The sequence below is a fragment of the Mustela nigripes genome, chromosome 1 (genome assembly GCF_022355385.1).
Source record: "Mustela nigripes isolate SB6536 chromosome 1, MUSNIG.SB6536, whole genome shotgun sequence".
In the NCBI taxonomy this organism is placed as follows: domain Eukaryota; kingdom Metazoa; phylum Chordata; class Mammalia; order Carnivora; family Mustelidae; genus Mustela; species Mustela nigripes.
Window position 1 is genome coordinate 209,191,605 of NC_081557.1, and position 23,496 is coordinate 209,215,100.

Consider the following 23,496-nt stretch of genomic DNA (forward strand, 5'->3'; position numbering starts at 1 on the left):
GAGAGAATCCCAAGCATGGTTCCCATTGTTATCTCTTTCCTTCTAATTCGGTTTTGATTTTACTTCTGCCTTAATGCTACTCTTGCATAAATATTTCATACATTTCATGTATAGGCTTTTGTAACATTTGAAGTCATTATGTAGATTGATTTCAACCAGAACTCTCTTTCTCTCTCTCTCTCTTTTTTTAAATTTACTCCGCTAAAGAGTTTATTTATTTATATATTTCAGTGCAGGCAAATCTGTATTTCCAAATGGTGTCTTTCTAGCTTTTCAACTTGATGATAAAATTCCATGGGGAATGTACTTGGGAAGGCATGCTAGGATGGAGCCAGGCAAAATGGGTAAAGATGTGTGCTCCCTTTTTACACTGAATGGGACCAGTAACTTTTCTCAGCCTCTTACTCCTTATTTGTATTATAAAATAGGAATAATGTAAGATCCTTTTAGCTTTAGGAGGGAACAGTATCAGGAGGCATGCAATATTCCTTCAAAATAGCACTAATCTGAGGATACTTCTCTTCTTTTGAAGGGAAGTCCATAATTGGAATTAAAAAAAAAAAAAAAACACAACACTTTCGCTCAGACTTAGGCTTACTCCCTTACTGCAAATCTGCTAATTCCATTTGTCTTAAAGCCACTCAAAACAGAGTCCTGGAGGCTGGGCCCACAGCCCTCTATCCCCGGAGTGAAAGCATTTCTGATTTCTGTCTTATAGGTGATATTTGCAAACACTTTACTTTTCTGTTACATTCCTTCCCTAAAATTGAGGTTTCAGGATTACAAATAAAATAGAGCTTACATTCACCAACATCTTCAGCATAAGGAATCTCAAAAACATTGTACCTTCACAGGTCCTACCACTTCTGAAACAAAGGCAGGACCAGGTCCTATAAAGAGAATAGGTATGGGAGTCTCACCCAGATTTGTCCCATGCTAGCTGCAAACATCTAAGCAAAGCTTCTCATCGCCTTTATTTCTCATCTGGAAGGATGGTGACCCATGGGGACCACGTTTATAGTTTTCTCTTTAGGAGATATTTTTTAAAAGCCCGTTTTTATTTTTTCTTCTTACCAATATTTCTTCTGTGGTTTGAACTTTCAAAACTGAGATCAATTTCCCAATTTCCATTATAGAATGTTTTCCTTTTCTCCGAAGTCAAAAAAGGGATCCCTCCAAGCCACAGAAAAATCGTCTTTTGAAATCAATGAAAAGTGGGTAGAGGTATTGGATCTGGTGGGATTGGAACCCCAGAGAAAACAAAATCGGACTACCAAGGTGAGAAGCACCTGCTGAGGGGGAGGGGCTGAGTCAGGTAGCATTGCTCCCTGTGGATTCCAGTTTTGTCTTTCCCGTCAATTAGTACGATGGGAAAATACTTGTAGTGTTCGATGATGTCTTCCACTGAATTAAACTTCTGAAACACAGAAAAGAAAGTTAATGAAAATTTGAATATTTTTTATGTTGGTGGGTTAAAGCACAGAATAAGATGCTTCATTTTCCTTAGGGAAGACGTTAATATATTTTTTTTTAAACTGTGAAGCTGTGTCAGGAAGTGTCAAAAAAATAAAAGAAAAGAAAAGAAACTGAAAAGACAGCTCCTGAAAGATGAGTGGTAAAAATGTTATCATGGGAGAGTAAGATGGTTGGGGAGACCAAAAGTGAGCAAGTCAGGGCTTGACCTGCACTGAGTGGATTGGTGGGAAGGCCTGCAGTGAGCTCCCCTTCCAGAAACCCCTGTGTTCCAGTGAGTCCTGGGGTAATCAGAAGGAATAGAGCCGGCCACAAGGTTCTGGCAGTTCTTAGCCAATGACCTTTCCTTCCCTGGGCTTCTTGTGAAATAATGAGGTGACAGCGGATCTTTACTTTTATGTTCCTGGAAATGCACAGATGAAGGGTTGTGGTGATTGAATGGACAGTAGTGAGATTATTTCAAGTTTAGGGAATCAGCACGTGCTTTGCTGAAGACACAGAACTGAGATGGGCTATACCTTCTGGGTGTCTAGATAAAGGGACAAGAAGGCTTAAGGATTCTAAAAGCAGAGGAAGAAGCATGAACAAAGGCAGGTGTTGAAGATGTGAGGACCCAGAGGGTGGTTCTGATGAGCTGAGTTTGGGTGTGCCCTCAAAGGAAATCCTGGAGGGTGAGTAGGAAGAGCTCACTCAGCCTGCCTTGCACGCCTTAAGACAATGTTGAGCTAAGGAGGCTTGGCTGTAACCCTAGGAGGCGAGGAGGTCAGGGGGAATGGCGTTCATGGAAGAGCTAAGGAAACTGCAGCTCAGGGATGTGGGCTGACCTGCTTCGAGGTCACAAAGGCAGGGGCCCAGGACCAGGAATGCAACCTGTTTTTTCTGGACAAAAGTTGTCTGCTTTTCCCTTATACAGCTTGCCTACAGCTTGTGATCCTGGGTTCCAACAGGCTGGGATAGAGAAGGCACAGCTTGAAGGGAGGGAGCCCTGGTGGGGAAGCCTTGGATGCTGCTCTAGTGTTGTGAACCCTCCTTCTGCCCCGTGTGCCCAGCACAGCAATGTTTGCAGGCCTTCAGGATATTCAAAAGGGAATGGCATCGTCATGGTGCCTGTCCTCATGGAGATTGCATTCTGTTGGGAGCAGACGGAAAATAGCTTCCTATACAAGGAGGTAATTTTACTTAGGAATAATGTGCTCTGAAAATAATTAACTCAGAACTCAAGAACATCACTAGGCCCCCCACGAACCATCCCTCAGGGCTGCCTGTGGCTACTGGGAGGGAACTCCTTTTCCTTGGGGGAGCACTGCGTTGAAAAGCTAAAGGTCTGTAACCACCGTGGTGGTCCCCTCCTTCCTGCCACTTGTGGCTGATGTGAAGAATAAGGGGGAAGACTTGGGTAAAGAGGCAGGGAACGACGAATCTCCTGACATGGCCCAAGATCCACTCCATCCCTGCCCATCCTGAGGACTGAGTCCACAAGCTTCCCCATTGTTCCTACCACAGCTCATCTGTCTTAGGTTCTGTCTTTTTAACTACAACAGCCCTGCTTGACTCTGTGACTTGCTCCTGTGCACCTGTTACTGGATCTGGTTTCAAGGAGATAACCCATCGGTCCACCCCTGAGACGTACACAATAAATACTAATTCCTACCTGATGCTAAAGTAAGGTGGTTTCCTGGTTGTGCCACAGGGAATAAGGATAGTGTTAGAGAACTTGGATGTGAAGGGCCTTTGGGGACCAAATGCCTGAGTTCCTAACTAGGCTCTCCCACTCACTAGCTGTGTGACCTCAAGCAAGTTTCTCACACTCTCTGTTTCAGTTCCTCTATCGATGAAAAGCAATGGTAAGTAACATCAGGACCCACCTCCAAGGGCCCTTGTGAGGATTAGTTGAATTGACAGTTGACACATAGTCAGCATTTAGAGGACAGCGTGGTATACAGTGAGTGCTCAATACATGTCTCATTATCGTGACCTCATCCCTTTTGGGTTTGCCAAGAATATGCACAAAGAGCAATGAGGTCACTGGAGAAGTTTATAGATGATTATTGTATACCTCCAGGAAGGCTTTTTTTTTTTTTGTATTTCACTTCCAGTTATAAACTAAGAACAGTGTTTTCTTTCTCTTTTTTCAAGTTTGACAAAACTGAAAGTGAGTAATGAAAAGAAGCTTCTCATGTGGAACTCTTCTGCAAAACTGGTTAATCCACATGATAAAGAGGAAAGCCTCTTCCCTGATCTTCATCTTCAGAGGGAAAACGCCTGTTTCCTCTTCTCATTCCTGCTATCTTCAGGATGGTCTTGAAATAATAAGTGTGATATTAATTGTTTTAATAATCTACTGCATGGATGCCATTTTACATGAAATTATAATTTTAATAAGTTGTAGGAAGCAAGCGAGGCAAGAGTGATAAATCATTACTGTCATTTCTTATTATGCCCTTGTAGTGATTGGCCCACAACTGATATATTATTTCCCTAAAGAGACTTCTTAAAAATATTATAATGAAGCTCTTATTTTCATATGAAATGGTTTTTCCAGGAGAGGAGCAAATGTCACCCTAATATTAAATCTTAAAATGTCTTTAAACCTTTTGTATTTGCTTTATATCCCAATAGAAGGCAATGATTCAATGCCAGAAGAGTAAAGAAATCTGCGAGCACACGTAGGAGTGAAAGAAGAAAAGAGAGAGGCAGGGAAATGAGAAGTTGTGATCTTGTGGGTTCATTGTTGGTCTCTACTTATTAGTCTTTAAAGTTTGATTCACCAAGTAAACATCAAGCATAATTTTTCGGCCACTTATCATAACCATTTGCAGGGCAAGGAAAGGTCTGATGATGGAAGTGGCTCACTTCTATGAGCTTTCACAGAAACCTTGACCCACATGGTTTCTGAAGTCAGATGCAGGTTAGCGGTTGGCAGCAGGTGAAGCTCTGTGGGTTACTAATGGCAGGTGCTTCTCTTGCTGGGGCTGGTGTTTTAGTAGTGGCTAAATATTTCCAGTCTCACCCCTGCTTAGGCGTGGGCATCGATGGGCACAGATGAGCATGGTAGCCCCTGGGCAGTAAGGACTCTGTGTCCCCAAAATGGAGCATGAAGTCTAGCATAGTGTAGGCATAAAATGAATGGTGGGGCAATAACTGAGCAAATGGGTAGACTGGGCTGAAAGGTGGTCGGTCCCCCAGAGATACATCATGCCCCAATCCCAGGAATCTGTATTGCCCTATATGTCAAGAGTGGATAGTATTTCTCATGACAAAAGATGGAATCAGTTAAAGCAATTGCACTACTGGGTATTTACCCTAAAGATACAAATGTAGTGATCAGAAAGGGCACGTGCACCCCAATGATTATGGCAGCAATGTCCACAATAGCCAAACTATGGAAGGAACCCAGATGTCTATCAACAGATGAATGGATAAAGAAGATGTGGTATATATATGTATATGTGTGTGTGCATGTATGTGTGTGTATGTATATACACACATATACATACATACATACATATATACAGTGGAATACTGTGCAGTCATCAAAAATGAAATCTTGCCCTTTGCAATGATGTGGGTGGAATTAGAGGGTACTATGGTGAGCGAAATAAGTCAATCAAAGAAAGACAATTATCATATGATCTCTCCAAGGAATTTGAGAGGCAGGGTGGGGGGTTGTGGGGTGTAGGGAAGGAAAAAATGAAACAAGATGTGATCGGAAGGGAGACAGACCATAAGAGACTCAATCTCAGGAAACAACCTGAGGGTTGCTGGGGGGGATATGGAGAGGGTGGTTGGGTTATGGACATTGGGGAGGGTATGTGCTATGGTGAAAGCTGTGAAATGTGTAAGCCTGATGATTCACAGACCTGTACCCCTGGGGCAAATAATATATTATATGTTAATTTTTTTAAAAAAAAGATGGGGTCTGTTGAGGATCTTCCTAGGAGGAGGGAATTCTGGGTTATCCCTAAAAGCAGTCATGCATACCCGTACCAGATTGAAGCACAGGGAGGAGATTCATCCAGAGAAGAGGAAGAGATTAGAGCAGATGCAGAGATTAGGGCGATAGGACCCATGGGACAAGGAGCTGAGGCTTGCCCACAGCCACCAGCAGCTGAAAGGGGCAAGGAGGGACCTTCCCTCCATGTCCAGAAGCCCTGCTGATACTTCGATTTCAGATGTCTAGCTGCCAAAACCACAAGAGAAGGCATTTCTGATGTTTGAAGTCACCAACTTGGTGGTGCTCTGTTAGAGGACCCAGGGCATGAAGACACGGGGGTCTTTCCTAAATCTAAATTCAGACATGAGGTTCTAGCCACGTGGCTGACAGGATGACACAAACACCTACCAATGCAGCAAAATGGACCTCCCCAGGCCTATTCTTGGGAGATGTGGGTGGGTTTGCTTCCCTTTTGTGCTTGAGAAGATGTTGGCATGCTCGCTTTCTGGAGCCTTGTCCAGGCATCCCCTGCCACCCTCACATCCTGGGGAGGGCTGTGCCTCACTAGTTCCCCGGGGGCACAGACCCAAGGCAGAGGCACTTGGGAATCATTTCTGACGGAAACCCCTACTCACTAAGCACCTGCCTCTGTGTGTCTGAGTGTCTACGTGACTGTGTTTATGTCACCTCATCTAAGATGTAATAACTCCCTTAAGAGGGGTGTCACTGTGTTGGATGTGTGGTTAAATTCTCAAGTTTGCAAGGCAGCCCAAAAGTCACACAAAACCAAAATTATCTTTGACAACCCTGTATCTCATCACCTTGCTCCCGCAGAGTCAAACTAAGATACTATTTCTTTATGCAAGCCCCAGAGGAAGTAGCTGGGGTTGGCTTGCACTCAGCAGAGCCTTCCTGTATCACATTCTCTCTCCTTTTTGTAAAACTGGGAGCGTCTTCCCCAGCAGAGTGGGGGCTCCCGTGGCTGGTGAGGGGCAGGAGGGAGCTGAGAGCAAGCTAGACTGGCCCAGTCTGGCACCAGCGTCCGGCTCGCGAGGCAGGAAAAGTGTACAGTTGGGAAGTGTCCTTTCTCATCTGGTGTCTGGTGCACAGTAAGCTTCACGAAAGTGTTAACTCTCCTTCACCCCGCATTCTGGATGGTTTCCGGGCAGGCTACTGGTTTTTGGCATTTGGTCACGATGTTACCCGAGACCATAGGAGTATTTTAGCAGAATGAAAAATGAAGCCCAGTCTTGCCCTGTACCTGCTGTGACTGGGGGGCCCGTTACTTAACATTTGTGTCTCACTGTCACTGTTAAGTGGAAATATCGGTGGCACCATCGTCGCAGGTTGTCCAGGAAGGAATACATTGCTGAAGTTAATTAGTAATTGTTCACGGCATAGGATAGGCCTTGTGCACGGCAAACATGCAGGTGTTAAATAAATGTAGGAAAAAGGAGGCTGGCTTGGGGGGGAAACGAATGGGAGGAGAAGACTCCGGAATAACCCAAAAAGGGTTTTCTTAAAATAGGCATTTGAATCCTTGAGGGGTCCTTGGTGCCGATAATTAGAGCAGCTCACCTGGAAGCTGACGGTCTAATCTGGGCTGTCATAGAGGCGGGAACTGGCTTACGATCTGATTCAACGCTATTCAGATGTCATCCGGAGTAAGATCGCCGTCTCCTCTGTTAGGAGCAGACCAAAGTGTGGCATGTGGGGGGAAAGCTGTTGTGACCTCTTTAGGTCCTCACTGTTGTGTCCTCACTGGTAAATGGGTCTCAGTAATGCACGCTTCTCTGAGGTTTTTTGAGGTCCAGGTAAGAGAGCAAGTGACACAGCATCTCACAGAGGCCCTGCGGGTCAGGGCGCATGATTTCCACTTGCTCTGTGTCCCGATCATTTAAAAGTCACAATACAACTTTTTTTTTTTTTTTTTTTTTTTTTTTTTTTTTTTTTTAAAGAACATGGGAAATTCTAGGAGGTGGAAGAAGCTAGAAAGGTTGGAGGGAGACTGAACTGGAATGTCCACTAACCATATGCATCTGGTTCCGGGGAACTGTACCCCAGTTATTACATCCGGGAATAAGAATGAAAGCATAATAACTCACATCTACCGTGGGCTTGCTAAGTGTCAGGCTGGCTCGGAATGGGGTTACATTCGTTAAGTCACTAATCCTCATCACGAAAGGGAATATTGGCTATTCTCTTCATCTTTGCTGTCTTCTCTCAGTGTGGCTGCACTTAGCAGATTTATGTATTAATCTCTCTCCACTCTCACTCTCAATTATGACCAGACTTTCCCAGGCTCTTGAAAAGGCCGGTGTGGACCACACCTCTCCAGCTACGTGCGATACTCCGAAAGGGCTCTGGGTCGGATACTGGGTTTAAGCTGCGGTCTTCACGCAGCCCCTAATGGGATCCTCACATACACACGTTCCTGATGCGCTCTGGCAGCCCTGGCCGTGTCCTTCACTTTGATCTCTACTGTCCTTCACTTTGATCTCACAATGGATAGTTGTGTGAAAGTTCTGGATCTATGCTGGATTTGTTTTCTCAGTCCTCCATGACAAAGGGCCGCAGAAGGGGCAGGGTGGGGGCACCTGAACAACAGTCCAGGAGTCTAGAAGTCCAAGATCAACGTGTTGGCAGGGTTGGTTCTACCTGAGGCCTCTCTTCTTGCTGTGTAGGCACCGTCCTCTTGCTGTGACCTTATGTCTGTGCATGTCTGTGTCCTAATCTCCTTACAGAGACACCAGACATACTGTTCTAGGGCCCACATACGTGACCTCATTTTACCTTCATCCCCTCTTTAAAGACTTTAGCTCCAAATACAGTTCTATTTGGAGGTCCTAGGGGTTAAGGCTTCAACACAGGGATCTGGGAGGAGTCGGGGGTGGGGGGCACAAGTCAGTACATAATATAGACCAACGGATAACACTGAGGTCTGGAGATGCTAAATGAAAATTCCTGAATTAGAGAAGTCTGGACAAGAAAAGAACATTGCATTTCACTTTGAAGAAACTAAAGCCCAGAGACATTAAGTGACTGGTCTGAGCTCACATACTTAGTAAGCGGTGATGCAGAACTTGCCCCCTACCCTTCCCTTCCAGTCCCACCTTCCTTTCAAGAAGAGTTGACAGAGTAGCTTCTCCTCACCCTCTCAGTACTCCTGTGTCTCTAGCCATTTACATAACTTTCTGAGCCTCAGTTTCCCTACCTCTAAGGTTGGAGCAATTGTTGTAGCAAGGAGTCGTCAAGGGTTCACGTGAGGTGATACGGAGACCAGGCCGACTGCAAGCACACTCAGCAAAATCCAGTCTCCTTCCTCCTTTGTTTTTATGCAGTGAATCTGGAAGGCCTTAACTGATGGATTCTCTCCTGAAGCCGCCTGTCAGCAGGTCTGTACTGAGGACGGGCATGCCCAACATGGCACCGCATACTGTGACTGAGCGCACGTTCAATTTGGAGACACAACTAAGTGTTCCTCATGCCAGCAGGTAGGGTGTGGAACGCCAGCTGTGGGGGTTTGGCGTGGGGGTGGGGAAGGAATGTGGTGTTAACACTAACTTCAGCTTCAGGGGAGACCCCCGGGGAGGCAGAATTTGGATATGTCCTGCAGAATGACTTTCCTTCGATGGGCAGATCTGCATGGACAGGGTATGGAATGGTCAGGAGTGGCTGGGGCCCATGGGCTGAAGTTTAAGGTGGGCAGGGATGCTTGTAGAAGGAGCTGGAAGGGAGTTAGTCTCCACCTCCAGGGTGGCATTCTTTTCTCCCCCACCAAGCAGTCATGGGGATATGATGGGTGACTTGGCCAGCATTCCTCGCAGTCTCCCCTTGCTGTCTTTGATCTGGGAAAGGGAAGCTGTCAGGTCATACCCACCTCATCTCCCCTCAGTCCTGTCCCCAGGGCAAACTGCTGATTCTTCTCCAGGAAACGGATTTTCACATTGTAGACTTTGTTCCCATAAAACACCACCAGCACGTAGGGTTCTGCCCTGGATTTCGTGGAACAGTCTCGGATCAAGAAAGTGCCATCCTGAAGCAGAAGGAAGAATGGTTTTATCTCAGGCAGGCCAGCATCCCAGGCCTGATGGTGTTGGCTGTAGTGACACTTGTCTGTGCCACGTTCCCATGTGGCTTGTTTTTTGGCAAAACAGTTCTTCGTGAAATTTCATTCAATGCATATTTGAGGGTCAGCCCATGTAAGGTTTCTTGTTACTTTCTAAAAAGTGTACCAGTCAGATCAGGACATCCCCTTCTTCCAAATCTTACACTGTCCCCCACTGGCATCAATGTCGTGTCTACAACCTTAGTTTGGGGATAAATGCTCCAGCCTGTCTTGGGGTTTGGTTTCTGAAAACTCTGGCTCCAGCCAAGGTTTCCGAAAGGCACCTCTTGCTTTTGGGCTCTCAGCTTTCACACAGGCCACCTCATCTGCATGGAGAAGCTCTCCACCTCCCCTCCTAGGCGTGCTTTCTTCACCTTCCCTGTTCCCATATATCCTGTTCTGCCTGATGCTCAGGTGTTAGTCTAGAGACAGTGGGAGCCACTGCAAGCTTTAGCAAGGGAGGCTTTTAGCATAATACAAGGGGCCTGTGAGTGGGGAGATGTTAATATAGGGCTAGGGTCCCCCCAAAAGATGTGGGGTTTCAGTCATTGGTAGCAGCATGAGCAGACATATGAGGGAGGGGCTAACATAGACTCTGGTGAGGGGAAGGCAGGTGCAGGGGAAGAAGAGGAGACAGAAGAGGGATTGGGAAGGACACCCAGAAGCTTCAGTGTGACGGGAGCCAAGGGAGGAGATGGGGAGTTTCCAAAAGAAGGTCAGCAGTGTGAGATGGCTTGAGGGCTGTGAAGAGCCACACTGCAGGGACCAGGCCCACCTGGGGAATAGCTGAGGCTGGAGGTCTGGTCATTAAAGGCTAGGAAATGGAGTAAGTCTCCTAAACAGAAGCACCCCGCAATGCTGGTTTTGTGGCTACACTGTGCCTTTTGTATGATGAAAAGTATTGAAAAATCTGTAGCTGTAATTGCATAGATTCTTACATAGATGGTTACAAATAATCTAGAATAGATCTAATTAGGTGTGTGAGGACTTACTATTTTTTATAGATAGATATTACATATAATAATTTATGTTTATAACTAATTGTTACATATAGTTATCTCCATGTAGACTATATCTTATATCTATATATACCTATTATGCAAAACTAATATTTATCATTATAGATACAGAGAATAATGATTATAATACTTATACTAATACTATAAATATATTGTTTATAAATAATACTAAGAAACTGTAGACATGTGATAATTCTGATAGCTAGGGTTTATTGCGACTTGCTCTCAAGTTGCATTTTAGGGTCACCTGGGTGGCTCAATCAGTTAACTGTCTGCCTTTGGCTTAGGTCATGATCTCAGGGTCCTGGGGTCAAGCCCCTCGTTGGGCTTCCTCCTGAATAGAGAGTCTGCTTCTCTCTCTCTCTCTCTGCCCCCTTCCTCCTGCTTGTGCGCGTACTCTCTCCCTCTCAAATAAGTAAATACAATCTTTAAAAAAAAGATGCTAAGCATTTTACAACATTATTTCATGTGATGTTTACATAAAATTTGAGAAGTTATTTTATCCCCATTTTACAGATAAGGGAAGTAGGGTCTTAATTGCTTAAGTGAATCCACTAATGCCTCATGGCTAGTTAGTAGATTACCTAATAGTCTAGTCCAAGTTTTTGCCCTTTAAATATATTAGCCTCTGAGTACATAAAGTGGGGTTGAAGAATCTTCTGGAACTTGTTCTACATAAAACATTCAGCGGTAATTGAAGCCTTAAGATTCAAGCACAGAACATTGCCCAAGATCAGGAAGGGAGAAGACGCCAAGACACGGAACAAATTTTTGGATTTATCATCTTAACTTCTGTGATGAGTTTGTCACCATGAATCTAGGCAATCCTGCAATTTAAATGAAATTATCTTTCATTAATTAGAAACATGTTTTAGCAAAACTGAGACAAACAGAATAGGAAAAGATGAAGTCATGCAACTGAGATGCAGTTTTCTCAGTGTTTTTTGGGCAGAAACAGGCACACAGGGGGAGGGGGTGGCAAAAGGAGCCTTGACTGAGTGCCCAGATGTTGCTGGAAGGACATTAGGGGTGCATATGTTGGTCTTTTAGCACGATCCACACAGCGGCTCCTGGAAGCAGGTCCGCTCAGTGTAATTTTTCTGTTGGCAAACAGCTCAGAGAGTATAGTGACTCATTTGGTGCTGGTTAGCCAGGATGAGGAAGCAAGGTTGGAGCTGACGTCCTGCTCCCCCATCTACCCAGGAGACGTCAACTAGGGTGGGATTCCCTGGGGAGGAGTCAGGGAGGGTCGTGTAGGCAGGGCATCACCTAGCCACCTACGGCTATCCAATGGAAAGTAAAGAACTGTGATGACTACTATAGGCAGCTGTGGTTTTGTGGAAAGAGCACTGATCTTGAATATAGGTTCTGTCCCCTTTTCCACTTTTTCCTCTTTATGACTGAGACCTTGATTTAGACTCCGGTTCCTTATGTAGAAAATGAGATTGTTCCGTGGACTTCTAATATGTTTGGGATACTTTGTTAGCAACTGTGTTAGTTTCCTCCTGCTGTTAGAACAATCTACCATGAACTTCATGGACTAAAACACAAATTTATTCTCCTACAGTTCTGGAGGCTGAGGTCTGATAAGGGTTTGACGGGGCTAAAAGCAAGGGTCGTAGTATTGGTGTCCTTCTGGAGGCCCTCGGGAAGAATGCGTTTCCTTGACTTTTTTCTTCCAGAGGCCGCCAGGGGTCCTTCACTTAGAACCCCCACGTCTTCCTCTTCTAAGGATTCTTGTGATTACTTAGAATCTGCTCAGCTCATACAAGATAGTGTCCTCATCTCAAGATTCTTAATTTAATCACACATGCAAAGCCCTTTTTCCAAGTAAGGAGGTGTATTCACAAGGTCTGGGGATTAGGTCTGGGGTTTCTTGTCAGGGGGCATCATTCAATTTACCCTAGAAACTAACATCTAATTTATCTCATTTAATTTCACAATATCATTTCTGAGAGCTACATTTTACTAAACTTTATTGGGGCCCTATCATTTATCCACCCATTTACTAATTAACTAACTCCATCTTTGTATTTCCTCATTCAATAACAAACATTGCACTGGTTTGTTAGAGGTTTTGATGATCCAACAGTCTTGAGAACCTTTCTGTCACTTTGGAGAGATTTCTCACAGCCTAATAGAGCTCTCTGCTCATAATAGAATAGTAATTTAATAACTGTTTGCTCTTGGTGATGATGGTTCTAGTGTCATTTGATCTGATCTTAAGTAATTTCATGTCTTTTCTCTTTTTGGACAAATGGTAGATTTGTCCGTGTCCACCCCCTTGGAAGTTAGGCCTGGCCATGTGAATCACTTTGGCCAATGAAATGTGAGCAGAGATGAGTATTACTTTTGAGAAGATGTGGTAAGGGCCAGCATGTGATTGGTGTGAGCTCACATGAAGACAGGGTCTCTACCAGCTTAGATCTATGCACCCAAACCTTTGTAGATCACAGAGCTCAAGCAAGAAAGTTTTGCTATGCTAAGCAACTGAGAACTTGGGGTAGTTAATACAGAAACCTATCATATCCTGACTAGGACATTATTCATGATCCCTGTACCCTTCCTGGAGACAGGAGATATAAAGGCCCACCTCTAGGGACACTTGGGTGGCTCAGTTGGTTAAGCCACTGCCTTCAGCTTAGGTCATGATCCCAGGGTCCTGGGATCGAGTTCCACATTGGGCTCCTTGCTCAACAGGGAGCTGGCTTCTCTCTCTGCCTGCCACTCTGCCTACTTGTGCTCTCTGTCTCTCCTTCTCTTTCTCTAATAAATAAATAAATAAGTAAATAAATAAAATCTTAAAAAAAAATTAAAAAGACCTGCCTGTACTTTGGGCAGACCTTTAGTAACGACATGAACTGGGAAGAAAGTAGAAGGAAGGCATTTTCCATGGTGACCACCATTCATACCCCAGCTTCCACATCTGATCTCCAAAGTCATTCCTTAGGGTTCATTTAACTGTTTCATTTAATCCATAAAGAAACCTAAACTTAAAAATATTTTTAAAAAGATTTCAATTAGCCAACATCATTAGTTTTAGAGGTAGAGTTCAGTAATTCATCAGTTGCATATAACACCCAGTGCTCATCATATCACATACCCTCCTTAAAGATAATTTGGAAGAAGGGCAAGTCACAAGATGAATAAGTGACACAGCCATTTCCCCCTTTTAATGACAACCTCCTGAGCATTGAGAGATCCAGGCTGGTGCATCAAAGCACACTGCTCGCTATGTGCTGGGACCTTTCGGCAGAAAACCAGAGATGGCTGCAGACAGGGTGCAGTGGCCCCTCTACAAGGTGTTACCTTGTTCTCCTTCCTTAATGCCTCTTCCACTGCCTGGCGACTGTGTTCTCCGATGTACCAGTCATTCCGTTGGACATCCTGCGGTGCAGATAGATGGTGAATATTTTAGGGTCAAAAAGAAGTACTAACTTTAATCAATTAATTAACTAAAGTGTGCTTTTTGTTCCATTAGGGTCAAACCACAGTTTGATTTATAGTAAATACGCAGCCCCAAAATTTTATCCCTGGATCTGGAAATGGACACAAGAAAAGTAACCACAGCTTACTGTTCTAGGAAACTGGCACAACAGAGTCCGTCTGTCATTGAAAGTAATGAGAAATTTTGCTCCCATCTATTGAGAAAGGCCCTTTGGCACCATGCTCAAAATGGGTCATAAACACTCTATCTACCAGTGCTTTCTGAATCTGCACCTGCTGAAGGTGCAGAAGGTGGGAGGTGTATTGTTTGTGAAGCTGGCGTGACCTTAGTCCTTGAAAAACCAGCAGGGGAGGGGAAGGCACAGATCAAGAGTGTCTTTGTAGAACTTGTGTCAAGTCACATGTGGTAGAACTGGGATTCGAACCCTGGCCTTCTGGATTTCTCTCTGTACCATGATACCCTATTATACTAACTCATTTATTTTGATGATAAAATCCACCATAACAGAAGAAAGGGCTGCCAGGGAGATGTGCCATGAATCTACAATTCCTTTACTGGATTCCAAGGATGATAACATTAAACAGTCCCCTGTGTGAGTCCAGCCTTTCCAAGGCCATTCTTCATTCATTATTAAGTCCACTCCCATAATAATCCTGTGTGGTAGGCATGTCAGGATAGTGCAGGCTTAAGGAGTCAGCATCTGTCACATGGTTAGCAAGAGCTAGGTAAGGGACAGCAGGTCCTTGTGCTCTCCATCTGAGTCTCTGGTCCTCCCAGTGCATACTGGAATGGAGATCCTTCCAGCAATGGGTACACCACCAAGCATATGTGAGTTCCACTGGGAGAGGCATGAGCTAGCTCCAGCCTGAGTCTGCCACCTCACCGGCTACCTCCCTCCAGGCTGAGTGCATGGGTCCGGCCAGCCAGATGTGCTCGCTGGTCTCTGGACATGCGTCACTTCAGGGCATGAGCCAGGCCTGCTGCCTAGAAACCACCCCATGCCTCACCCTTTTCTCCTGCCTGGCTCTGCCATTCTCTTTCATCCAGTTGGGGAGCAAAGTCGTCTCTTATTTAAGACTCCCTTTGGAATAATTTCCTCTACCTAGTCCCTGCCCCCTTGGGAAGGTCCAGAGACAGGAGGAGCTCTGCTTGACCCCTGAGAAGCCACGTCACAGGCTCCAGAAAGAAAGGAGCCTCAGAGCCCTATCCCTCTCACAAGTGGGAGCTCTCAGAGCTCAGAGCAGTCTGCTGCTTCTGGAGGGTCTCTCAGATAGACTGGGGCTTGGCAGGGCTCAGTCAGGGTGCATTTCAGCCATTCTGATTTTATTTACTTGCTCAAACTGGAAGGCACTTAGAGATTTTATAGTCCTGTTTTCTTTAGGTGTGGTCATGAGTCCTGGCAGACAAGTTTAGGTGGTACTCAGATACAGCATTAAATAACTCTTGAGTTACCTGGGGGAGAAGTAGCCTCCTTTCAGTTCTCTCTCTAGCCCTTTGAAAAATTCAAGGGGAATGTTTCATTTTTGTTCTAGTATGTCCTTAATATCTCTCTGGCTTTTCTGATCTCTTCTGCAACAGAAGAACAGTCCTTATGCTGAGAACCATTAGTGAGTGGTGGGATCTTGCTCCATTTTAATGGCCTTGTTTTGTTTGAGCTAAAGTGACTTAAAAGTGTTGTAAAATGTACATAACATAAGATTTAGCATTTAAGCCATTTTTGAGTTTATAATGCAGTGACATCAAGTACATTCTCATGGTTTTGCAAACAGCACCACTGTCCATCTCCAAAGCTTTGTCATCATTACAAACTGAAGTTATGTGTGTGTGTGTGTGTGTGTGTTTATACCAGGAGGTGGAAATAGTCCAAATACTCATTATACATATACATATATATATATATGTAACAGGATACTGCAGGGATTCTCTCTCTCTATATAAATATATATATATATATAAAATAGAAATATAAATACAAACATATATGTATTTTTATATACAAATATAACATAAAATAATAAATAAATATATATAAAGTCGCTGCTGTATCCCTATTTATGTATATTATATATTTTAATATATTTTGTATATTATATATTATTTATATTAGATATATTATGTAAATATATAATTGAAATATTATATAGATATATAGTTTACATTTTATTATTAATATCGTATAAATGTTTTATATATACAAAGTGAGTACTTGGATTATTTCTACTTTTTGGCATTATTGTGAAAAATGCTGCTATGAGCAGGGGTGTACAAATACCTCTCTGAGTCCCTGTCTTCAATTCTTTGAGGCATATATACCCAGAAGTGGATTGTTGCAATTAGTTTCAAAGTTACTTTCTATCTGTGGCACATAATACTGTCTTTTTCTTTAGAATAGTGATACAAAGTGAAAAAAGAGTCAAAGAATATTAATAAGTAAACCTTGTTATTGATAGTACATGGGTAGGTCACAGATCGTAAGGTGCATTGAAATTGTTGACATCAGTGCAGTCCGGATCTAGTGCAAGCTTCTCCCATGCCTGTGAGGAATCCATGCTCAGGGAGAGGTATACTTTGGAGAGACACCTGGTTAGAACTCAGGGATTTCAGTGCTCATGAAGGAGATGACAGAGGCAAGAGAAGCCAGGTACATAGCAAGGGTCAGTAACAGAAGTATGTGCCAAAGTTTCCCAAAGTCTAACTTAAGAGTTTGAGACCTCTTTTAGAATTAAGGTAGAAATTAATATAAGGACAGCAAAAGACCTTTAGGATAGTGCAAAGATTGTAGACTGGACCAGAGATACCTTATATGCTCTGCTTCTGCTTAAAACACTTTCTCAGCTCCATCGCAGGACCCCCCAAGCATATGGGGGATATGGGATGGAGACCCATAAGAAGCATATCCCTCTGTGCTTTATAGTGAAAGGCTTTATTTAATCAGCAATGTTATAAAGTAATGGAGGGAAGGGCATGGACACACACGCCATCCCCATTGTAAATGTAAGTGCAGCATGATCCAAGAAGATAATAGGGATGGTGAATATTTTAGAAAGAGAGCAGGAAATAGATGAAGGACAAACAAGAATACATCTGTTATGAATTAGCACCTCTCCTTGCTCTATGTTTCCTCTGGGGCAGGGACAATATCCTCTAGCACATTATATGGCATACAATAAGTGCTCAATAAATTGTTGGACTGTTCAAATGCAATCAGTGTATAGTAGGTGGCTCTTTTATTGGCAAAAGTATTGCAATATATAAATCCTTGTTAGTCCTAAAAAGCTAGTGAATATAAAACACAGGCTTTGATATCTCTATTTTTTTTTATTAATTAAAGCCACTTGAAGAATCTGAGAATGTGCAAATTAAAGACTGGTTAGAAGGGCAGTATAAAATATAACAAAACACTGTAAAAATATTAAAAATCAGTAATATATAGCCTGAGGGGGAATAAAATAAAGCCAACCACGATGATCTCCATGTAGGAATGGTTCAATAAAGCTCTCTGTTGATGCTAAGTTCATCTAGAAAGACACTGAAGAGAAGTATTTGTTTTACCTTTTCATCAGACCTCGTGGAGAAAGGTTTCCTCCAGTTTGTGTTTTTATAGTGCAGTGAATTTTCCTGAGGACTGAGGTGGGCTGGAGACTGACATCTCTGAGGAGGATGAAACTGCATGCTTTCTTTATGATCTGGGGAAAAGGAAATTCACATATAAGTATGATTTTGTTACTGTGTCAGATTTCTTCCCTCCAGCAAGGAGCTGGAACTCATCACGCCTGCCTGTGTCTGGGGTACACTTCTTGGTTTACACTACTGTCATCTCATTTTGGACAGCAGTCTCCTCTGGATTTTTCTCTTGCTTCAGCTTTTGCCCCTTCCTCTCTAGGGCATCTGAAGTAATCATAACAAAATGTAGTTCTGACTTTGCTATTCCACCTTGTAAAAGTCCTTCCATGATTTCCTCTACACCAGGAAGAAAATCCAAATTGTTTTACTTCTGTCCATAAGGCCTGGAATAATCTTATCCATCCATCCATCCATCCATCCATCCATCCCACATTGTCCACTCCGTTCTGGTCATAATGACCTCTGTTCAGTTTCTTCAACAAGCCAAATTGGTTCTCAACTCAGAAAATGCTATTTTTTTTAACTTGAAAGAATAACTTTTTGTTTTAGTGGAATATCACTTTTTTAACCTAAAAGAATGACTAATCCATAAATTATGATTATTCAGACTTGGGCAGTTGGCAGATATTTTATTAAAAACGAACAAAGTAAGCCCGTCACTTTATGGAAAAGAACTGGCAATATTTGTTGCCAATTATAAAATTAGATTTTTCTAGTGCAAATTGGAATTTGGAATAACTTGTATCTACCATCATTACATAACAGCACAACTTTCTGATGAGATTTGTGGTGTTATTTGCAAATGTAATTTTAAAAAAATTATAAAATATGTTAACTTTGGAAAGATCTGCTCAGGTCTGTGAATCATATTCCAAGTGACCAATGCATGATGTTACAAAATCATGTCTGGTGAGAACATTCTTTAAAAGAGCAAGATAGACCAATGGACTTTAAAGTAACAGAATACAAAAAGTTCATTGAAAGGGCTTAGTGTTCACATGGAACCTCAATTTTAAGGTACTACCACTTGTCAAGTTTTGACATGGTGTTTTCTCCTTATATTCAATGAAATTAGCATAATTCCACCCCATGTAATTCTCATAAACACTAGTAAAGGATGAAATCAAGGCCACAAGGAAGGAGTGAAGTGTTAGGAGAAATACTAAGCAAAGATATTAGTAAATATGTTAGTAATTTTAAGCAAGGATTAACTGTATAAAAATCATAAAGCCTTGAGAGTATAAAAGCAATATCAATGTAGAATACTGGACAGTAATAACATAACATGGAAGAAAGGTGATTAGTATGAAAGCAGAATTATAAGCTATATAGTATTAGTTCAGTCTAAAAATAAAAATAAAATTATAGTTCTAGTTAGTAGCTGAATAAGAACTTGGAAAGAGTGGGATACTTTTGACAGTATACTTTGAAACATAATACCAAGAGCAAATATTTACATGCAAGTTACAGTAGCATTTAGGTCATGTGTTTTTATTCTGCTACTTGTCATCAAAAAGCTGAATTTTTCTCTAAGTTTCCTAAGAAGACTTGAGTACTCCTGAGACATTTTAAATTCTATTTTAATGGTTCCAAGGATTGTGGCTTTTAACATGGAGCCTAAGAAAGTTTGTTAGAGGGAATTATGTGTACCAAAATGTTTGTTGAAAAACGTTTGATTGCTTCAAGTTTAAATCACATTCATCATAGTAAGTTAATTTCACCCACCAATTTATGACCTTAAAAATAGGAATTATGCTAAAGACCTTTCTGATTTTCAAATTTTATAAGTAAGGGAACTTAATTTTCAAACGGTGCAGAATCCATACCATCAGATTTAGGGCATTCTGAGTTTCTTGTATTGCTTGAGGATATGAACCTCAGATTTTTAAAATTTAAACACGATTTTATTTAAAATGTTAAAGGTCATGAATGAGTGAATAGAATTGAAACATAAAACTCCCAAAGGGGGCAGAAAGAAAGGGGAATTAGGAGATGAACCCACTATCTGGCAGGAAAAGAAATAGTCCAAAACAGTTGGGCAAATAGGAGTCACAGAATAATATAAAAAAACTGATCTAAAATATAGTAATCACAATAAATGTCAAAAGTTTAAGCTAAGCATTTAAAAATTAGGTACAGATTAGTTAAAAAATTCCAGTTATGCTTAAATATAGTGACACCAAAATATAATGACAAAGTGGTCACTAATGGGAGGATGGAGACTATATACTAGACAAATCCTAAACAAGAAAAAACTAAAAGAGCTCTTGTAGTATTTCTGAAAATACTTTAAAAACTTTATTTTAAATTAGAGTGAAACAGTGCATAGAGACTTATTACTGAAATGGCCATCTCTATCTTTTCAACATGGATCGAAACTGTAAGAGTGTACTTCAGAAAAGAAAGTAACCATTATCAGCATTGTCTATCACTTGGTTTCTGTAGTTTACATAATAATGTTCAGTGATTATGAATTTTTCATTATATTGTGGCAACTGATTTACTAGATTTCGATTCTGAGTGCCTTGCTTGAATATTTAAAAAGTCCAACTTGAAAAAGAGCATTTAGAAACATCTATATGCATTTGTAGTCTATACAGAGAATGATTTAAATGGAACAAAACAACAAACAGAACAACTCGCTGTACTGTTTTCCTTTGAAAGCCCTTTGGCTCTTTGTTTAATGAGTGAATGAAATTCTGAGTATATAATCCATTGCAAATATTTAACTGATTTTGTTCTAGAATAATGGCTGCTAATCTTTGGAAATTATATATATACTCATATATAATATAATATTATAATATTAAATATATATTATATATACACATATTTATATGTATACAGATACACATATGTACATATATAAATATACTTATATATACAAATATATATATATATTTTACATAAGACTGCAGTTTGGTTTTATAACCCCATGAAATAAGACTCTCTTACTTAGAGGACAGTACAAGAATATTGTGGAGAGGACAGTGTGTGGGTGGGCAATAAAATTTGAGGTAGGGTAGCCTAATAAAAAAGGCATGGGTTGTTGAATCATATTGATATCAGTAATTACTAGCATTTCAAAACTCTTCTGTATATAAAGCTGTTAGTGTGGTGTTTGTACTATCGCTCAAGAAACACCACTGCTTCTGTTGTTACTATTATAAAAGAAACACTGTTTTAGACTTTTCTTTTGTAAGTTACAGAAAAGCGTTTTATTTTAAGCAGGTATCCATACATATTTATTGGCAAATTTTAATTTACTCTTACATGCAATTTAAAAAGCAATTTTATAATGTAAGAGGCATATCTTTTAAAGAATATTTATAAAATGCTGATAGAAAAATAAAATGTCAGAAAACAAAAAATTTTGAACAAAAAGAAGACAGATCCCATACAATCCCAAGCTTAGAGATTAATATTAGAATTTTGGAGTAGAGCCAAACCTTTCTGGACCATCTTCTAATATATCAAAATAATTTGTTTTTGGTCCTGATACCCATTCACTTAGGCTCTGTGATGCAGTGGTGAAACATGTCTTTGGTTATAGTCAGTTTCTAACAGCAGCTTTTAAGACCTTTGGAATTTCCTAAGTAATAAGAATGATACAGGCTCCTTAATATGTGTAACAAACCTCTTGCAACCATACCTGAGTTTATGTTAATAAGGTGACTTTCCAAAAGTGCCTAAGGATGGGGGCTGGTTGACAGGTAAACCGGCCATGTGACTGAAGTGTTGGAAATTTTAGTCCCACCCCCTTGACCTAGGAAAGGGGAAAGGGGCTTGAACTTGAATCAGTCACCAGTAGCCAATGATTTCATCAATTGTGCCTATGAAATGAAACTTCTCCAAACCTCAGAGTATGGGGTTCAGAGAGCTTCTGGTTTGGTGAACCAGAACTCTTCCATGTGCCATCATTCATGTCCCAAAATCCATGAGGACAGAAGCCCCTTTGTTCAGGACCTGTCATGTACATCCCTATCATCTGGTTGTGGCTGAATTGTATTCTTTTATAATAAATGGTAATCCAGCAAGAAAAATGTTTCTGTGAGTTCTGTGAGCCACTCTGGCAAATTAATTGAATCTAGGGAGAGGTTCACTGGAACCTTGGATGTATAGCTGGTTGATCAGAAGCCCAGGTGACAACCTGGGCATATGATTGACATCTGACATGGGCTGGTGGAGGTGCAATCTTGTGGGATCTAAGGGACTCCCTGTAGTGTCAGAATAGAGTTGAACTACAGGTCACTCAGCTGGTGTTGAGAATTGCCTGGTGGTGTGGACCCCTCCCAACCCCAATTCTGTTGGGCACAGAATTTTCAGACTCCTAATAGCTTAGCTTGAATTCATTAATCGGGGAATTGAGCCAAGTCTGTTTATCAAGTAGTTGCTGAACTATCAAGAAAAAGCATTTCCCAAATTCCTTTCTCATTTGTAGAATAAGATAATATACCCATTGACAGAGGCATAGATTTCACTCTTCTACATGAAGAGTGTTGCCTCCTTCGGCTCAGGCATTCAAATTAAAACCAGTAAGCTTAGCTAGACTGAAAACTGAGTGCTGAGATTGTGTGTTTTTCTATGCATCTAGTTTCTGCCAAGTCCTGGTGCCCGAGCAATGAATTCTTACTCAGGAGAATGAACACATGCTCAGTAAGCCAACAGGGGAGCAGTTAAGCACTGGTTAGCTGAAGGGCGGGGCTGCCTCTGTTCTGTATTCTTAGGACCCACCCAACCCAATTCTGCATAAAACCATGTGCTTTGTGGATGCTTGATGAGTGAAAGAGGAGTGAATCTGTGGTGTTTGAAGGCTCTGGAAACATTTCCCCCATCCATCCTGGGCTACTTCCTTCATCAACTGTTTTGGGACACGGGTGGAGGACAGCCTGTAAGACTTCAGAACAGATGATTTACTCCCAGTTTGGGGATGCTTGACTGGACTCCTGTCTGTGAAGACCATCGGCCTCACTAACACTGCTGTTCCAATCTTCAATTCCTTCTCATTTTTCACTTGTGCATGGTTTTGTCTTTCAAATTAAAACTTTGGAATTTTCTCTAAGCTGATTCTACTTTCCTTGTAGCATATTCTCACAGCCCCTGCTCAGTCCCTAGATTTGCTCAGCCCCTTGATGCTGCAAGTCTTCCTGTCTTCATACACCTAGTCTGGCCATTCTGCCCTTTGATTCTTAGGGATTGGACCCATCCTGTTATTCACAGTTCTTCCTTTTGACTGTCTTCCTTTAAAAAAGGAAATCTTCTCTTGGGAAACTTTTTTTTTTTTTAATTAAAGATTTTATGTATTTATTTAAGAGAGAATGAGCAAAAGACAGTATGAAATAGGGGAAGGGGAAGGGCCAGAGGGAGAAGCAGACTCCTCACTGAGCAGGGAGCCTGATGCAGGACTTGATCCTGGGGATCTGGGATCATGACTGGAGCCAAAGGCAGTCCCTTAACTGCCTAACTGCCACCGAGGCGCCCCTCTTAAACAACTCTTATTAGCAATGTGGCACATGTCATGGGAAATAAACTTTCCAGATTGGTTTTACAATCTAATACCTAGATAGTATAGGGAGGGGAAGGATAAGGACAAGATGGAGGTAAGGCAGGAAACTCTTGGGTCTTATGGATCAATTGGGCTGGGAATCCCTGGAGAAGGAAGGATATTTATTAAAATGTGTCAGTTGTATACTATGTGTCACACATTTGTGTGTGTGTGTGTGTGTGTGTATGTATGTGTGTGTGTGTGTATAAAATCCTGTGAGTTAATATTATTATTTGGATTTTATGGATGGAGGGAGGGTGTGGCTCCAAGAATGAACTTGCTCAAGATGACCCTGTTGTAGGGAAGGAGGCAGCACTAGGACTCAGGTCAGTAGAACCTCAGTCA

General features: G+C 41.8%; 1 protein-coding gene and 1 long non-coding RNA gene across 4 annotated transcripts in view; one reads left to right on the top strand and one right to left on the bottom strand.

Moving 5' to 3' along the window:
• LOC132004504 (uncharacterized) overlaps positions 1-23,496 on the top strand; it is a 167,941-nt gene that overhangs the window by 19,166 nt on the left and 125,279 nt on the right. For all 3 annotated transcript variants that reach the window (XR_009400529.1, XR_009400526.1, XR_009400527.1), the window contains exon 2: positions 8,749-8,901. This is a non-coding gene — a long non-coding RNA (uncharacterized LOC132004504). The remainder of the gene's footprint in view (positions 1-8,748; positions 8,902-23,496) is intronic.
• Positions 474-23,496, bottom strand: part of CLNK (cytokine dependent hematopoietic cell linker) — a 168,876-nt gene continuing 145,853 nt past the window's right edge. The window contains exons 16-19 of the mRNA XM_059380988.1: positions 17,535-17,668; positions 13,844-13,921; positions 9,288-9,443; positions 474-1,417 (exon numbers count right to left, since the gene is read on the bottom strand). Coding sequence (XP_059236971.1) covers positions 1,271-1,417; positions 9,288-9,443; positions 13,844-13,921; positions 17,535-17,668 — 515 coding nt within the window. The 3' untranslated portion in view covers positions 474-1,270. The remainder of the gene's footprint in view (positions 1,418-9,287; positions 9,444-13,843; positions 13,922-17,534; positions 17,669-23,496) is intronic.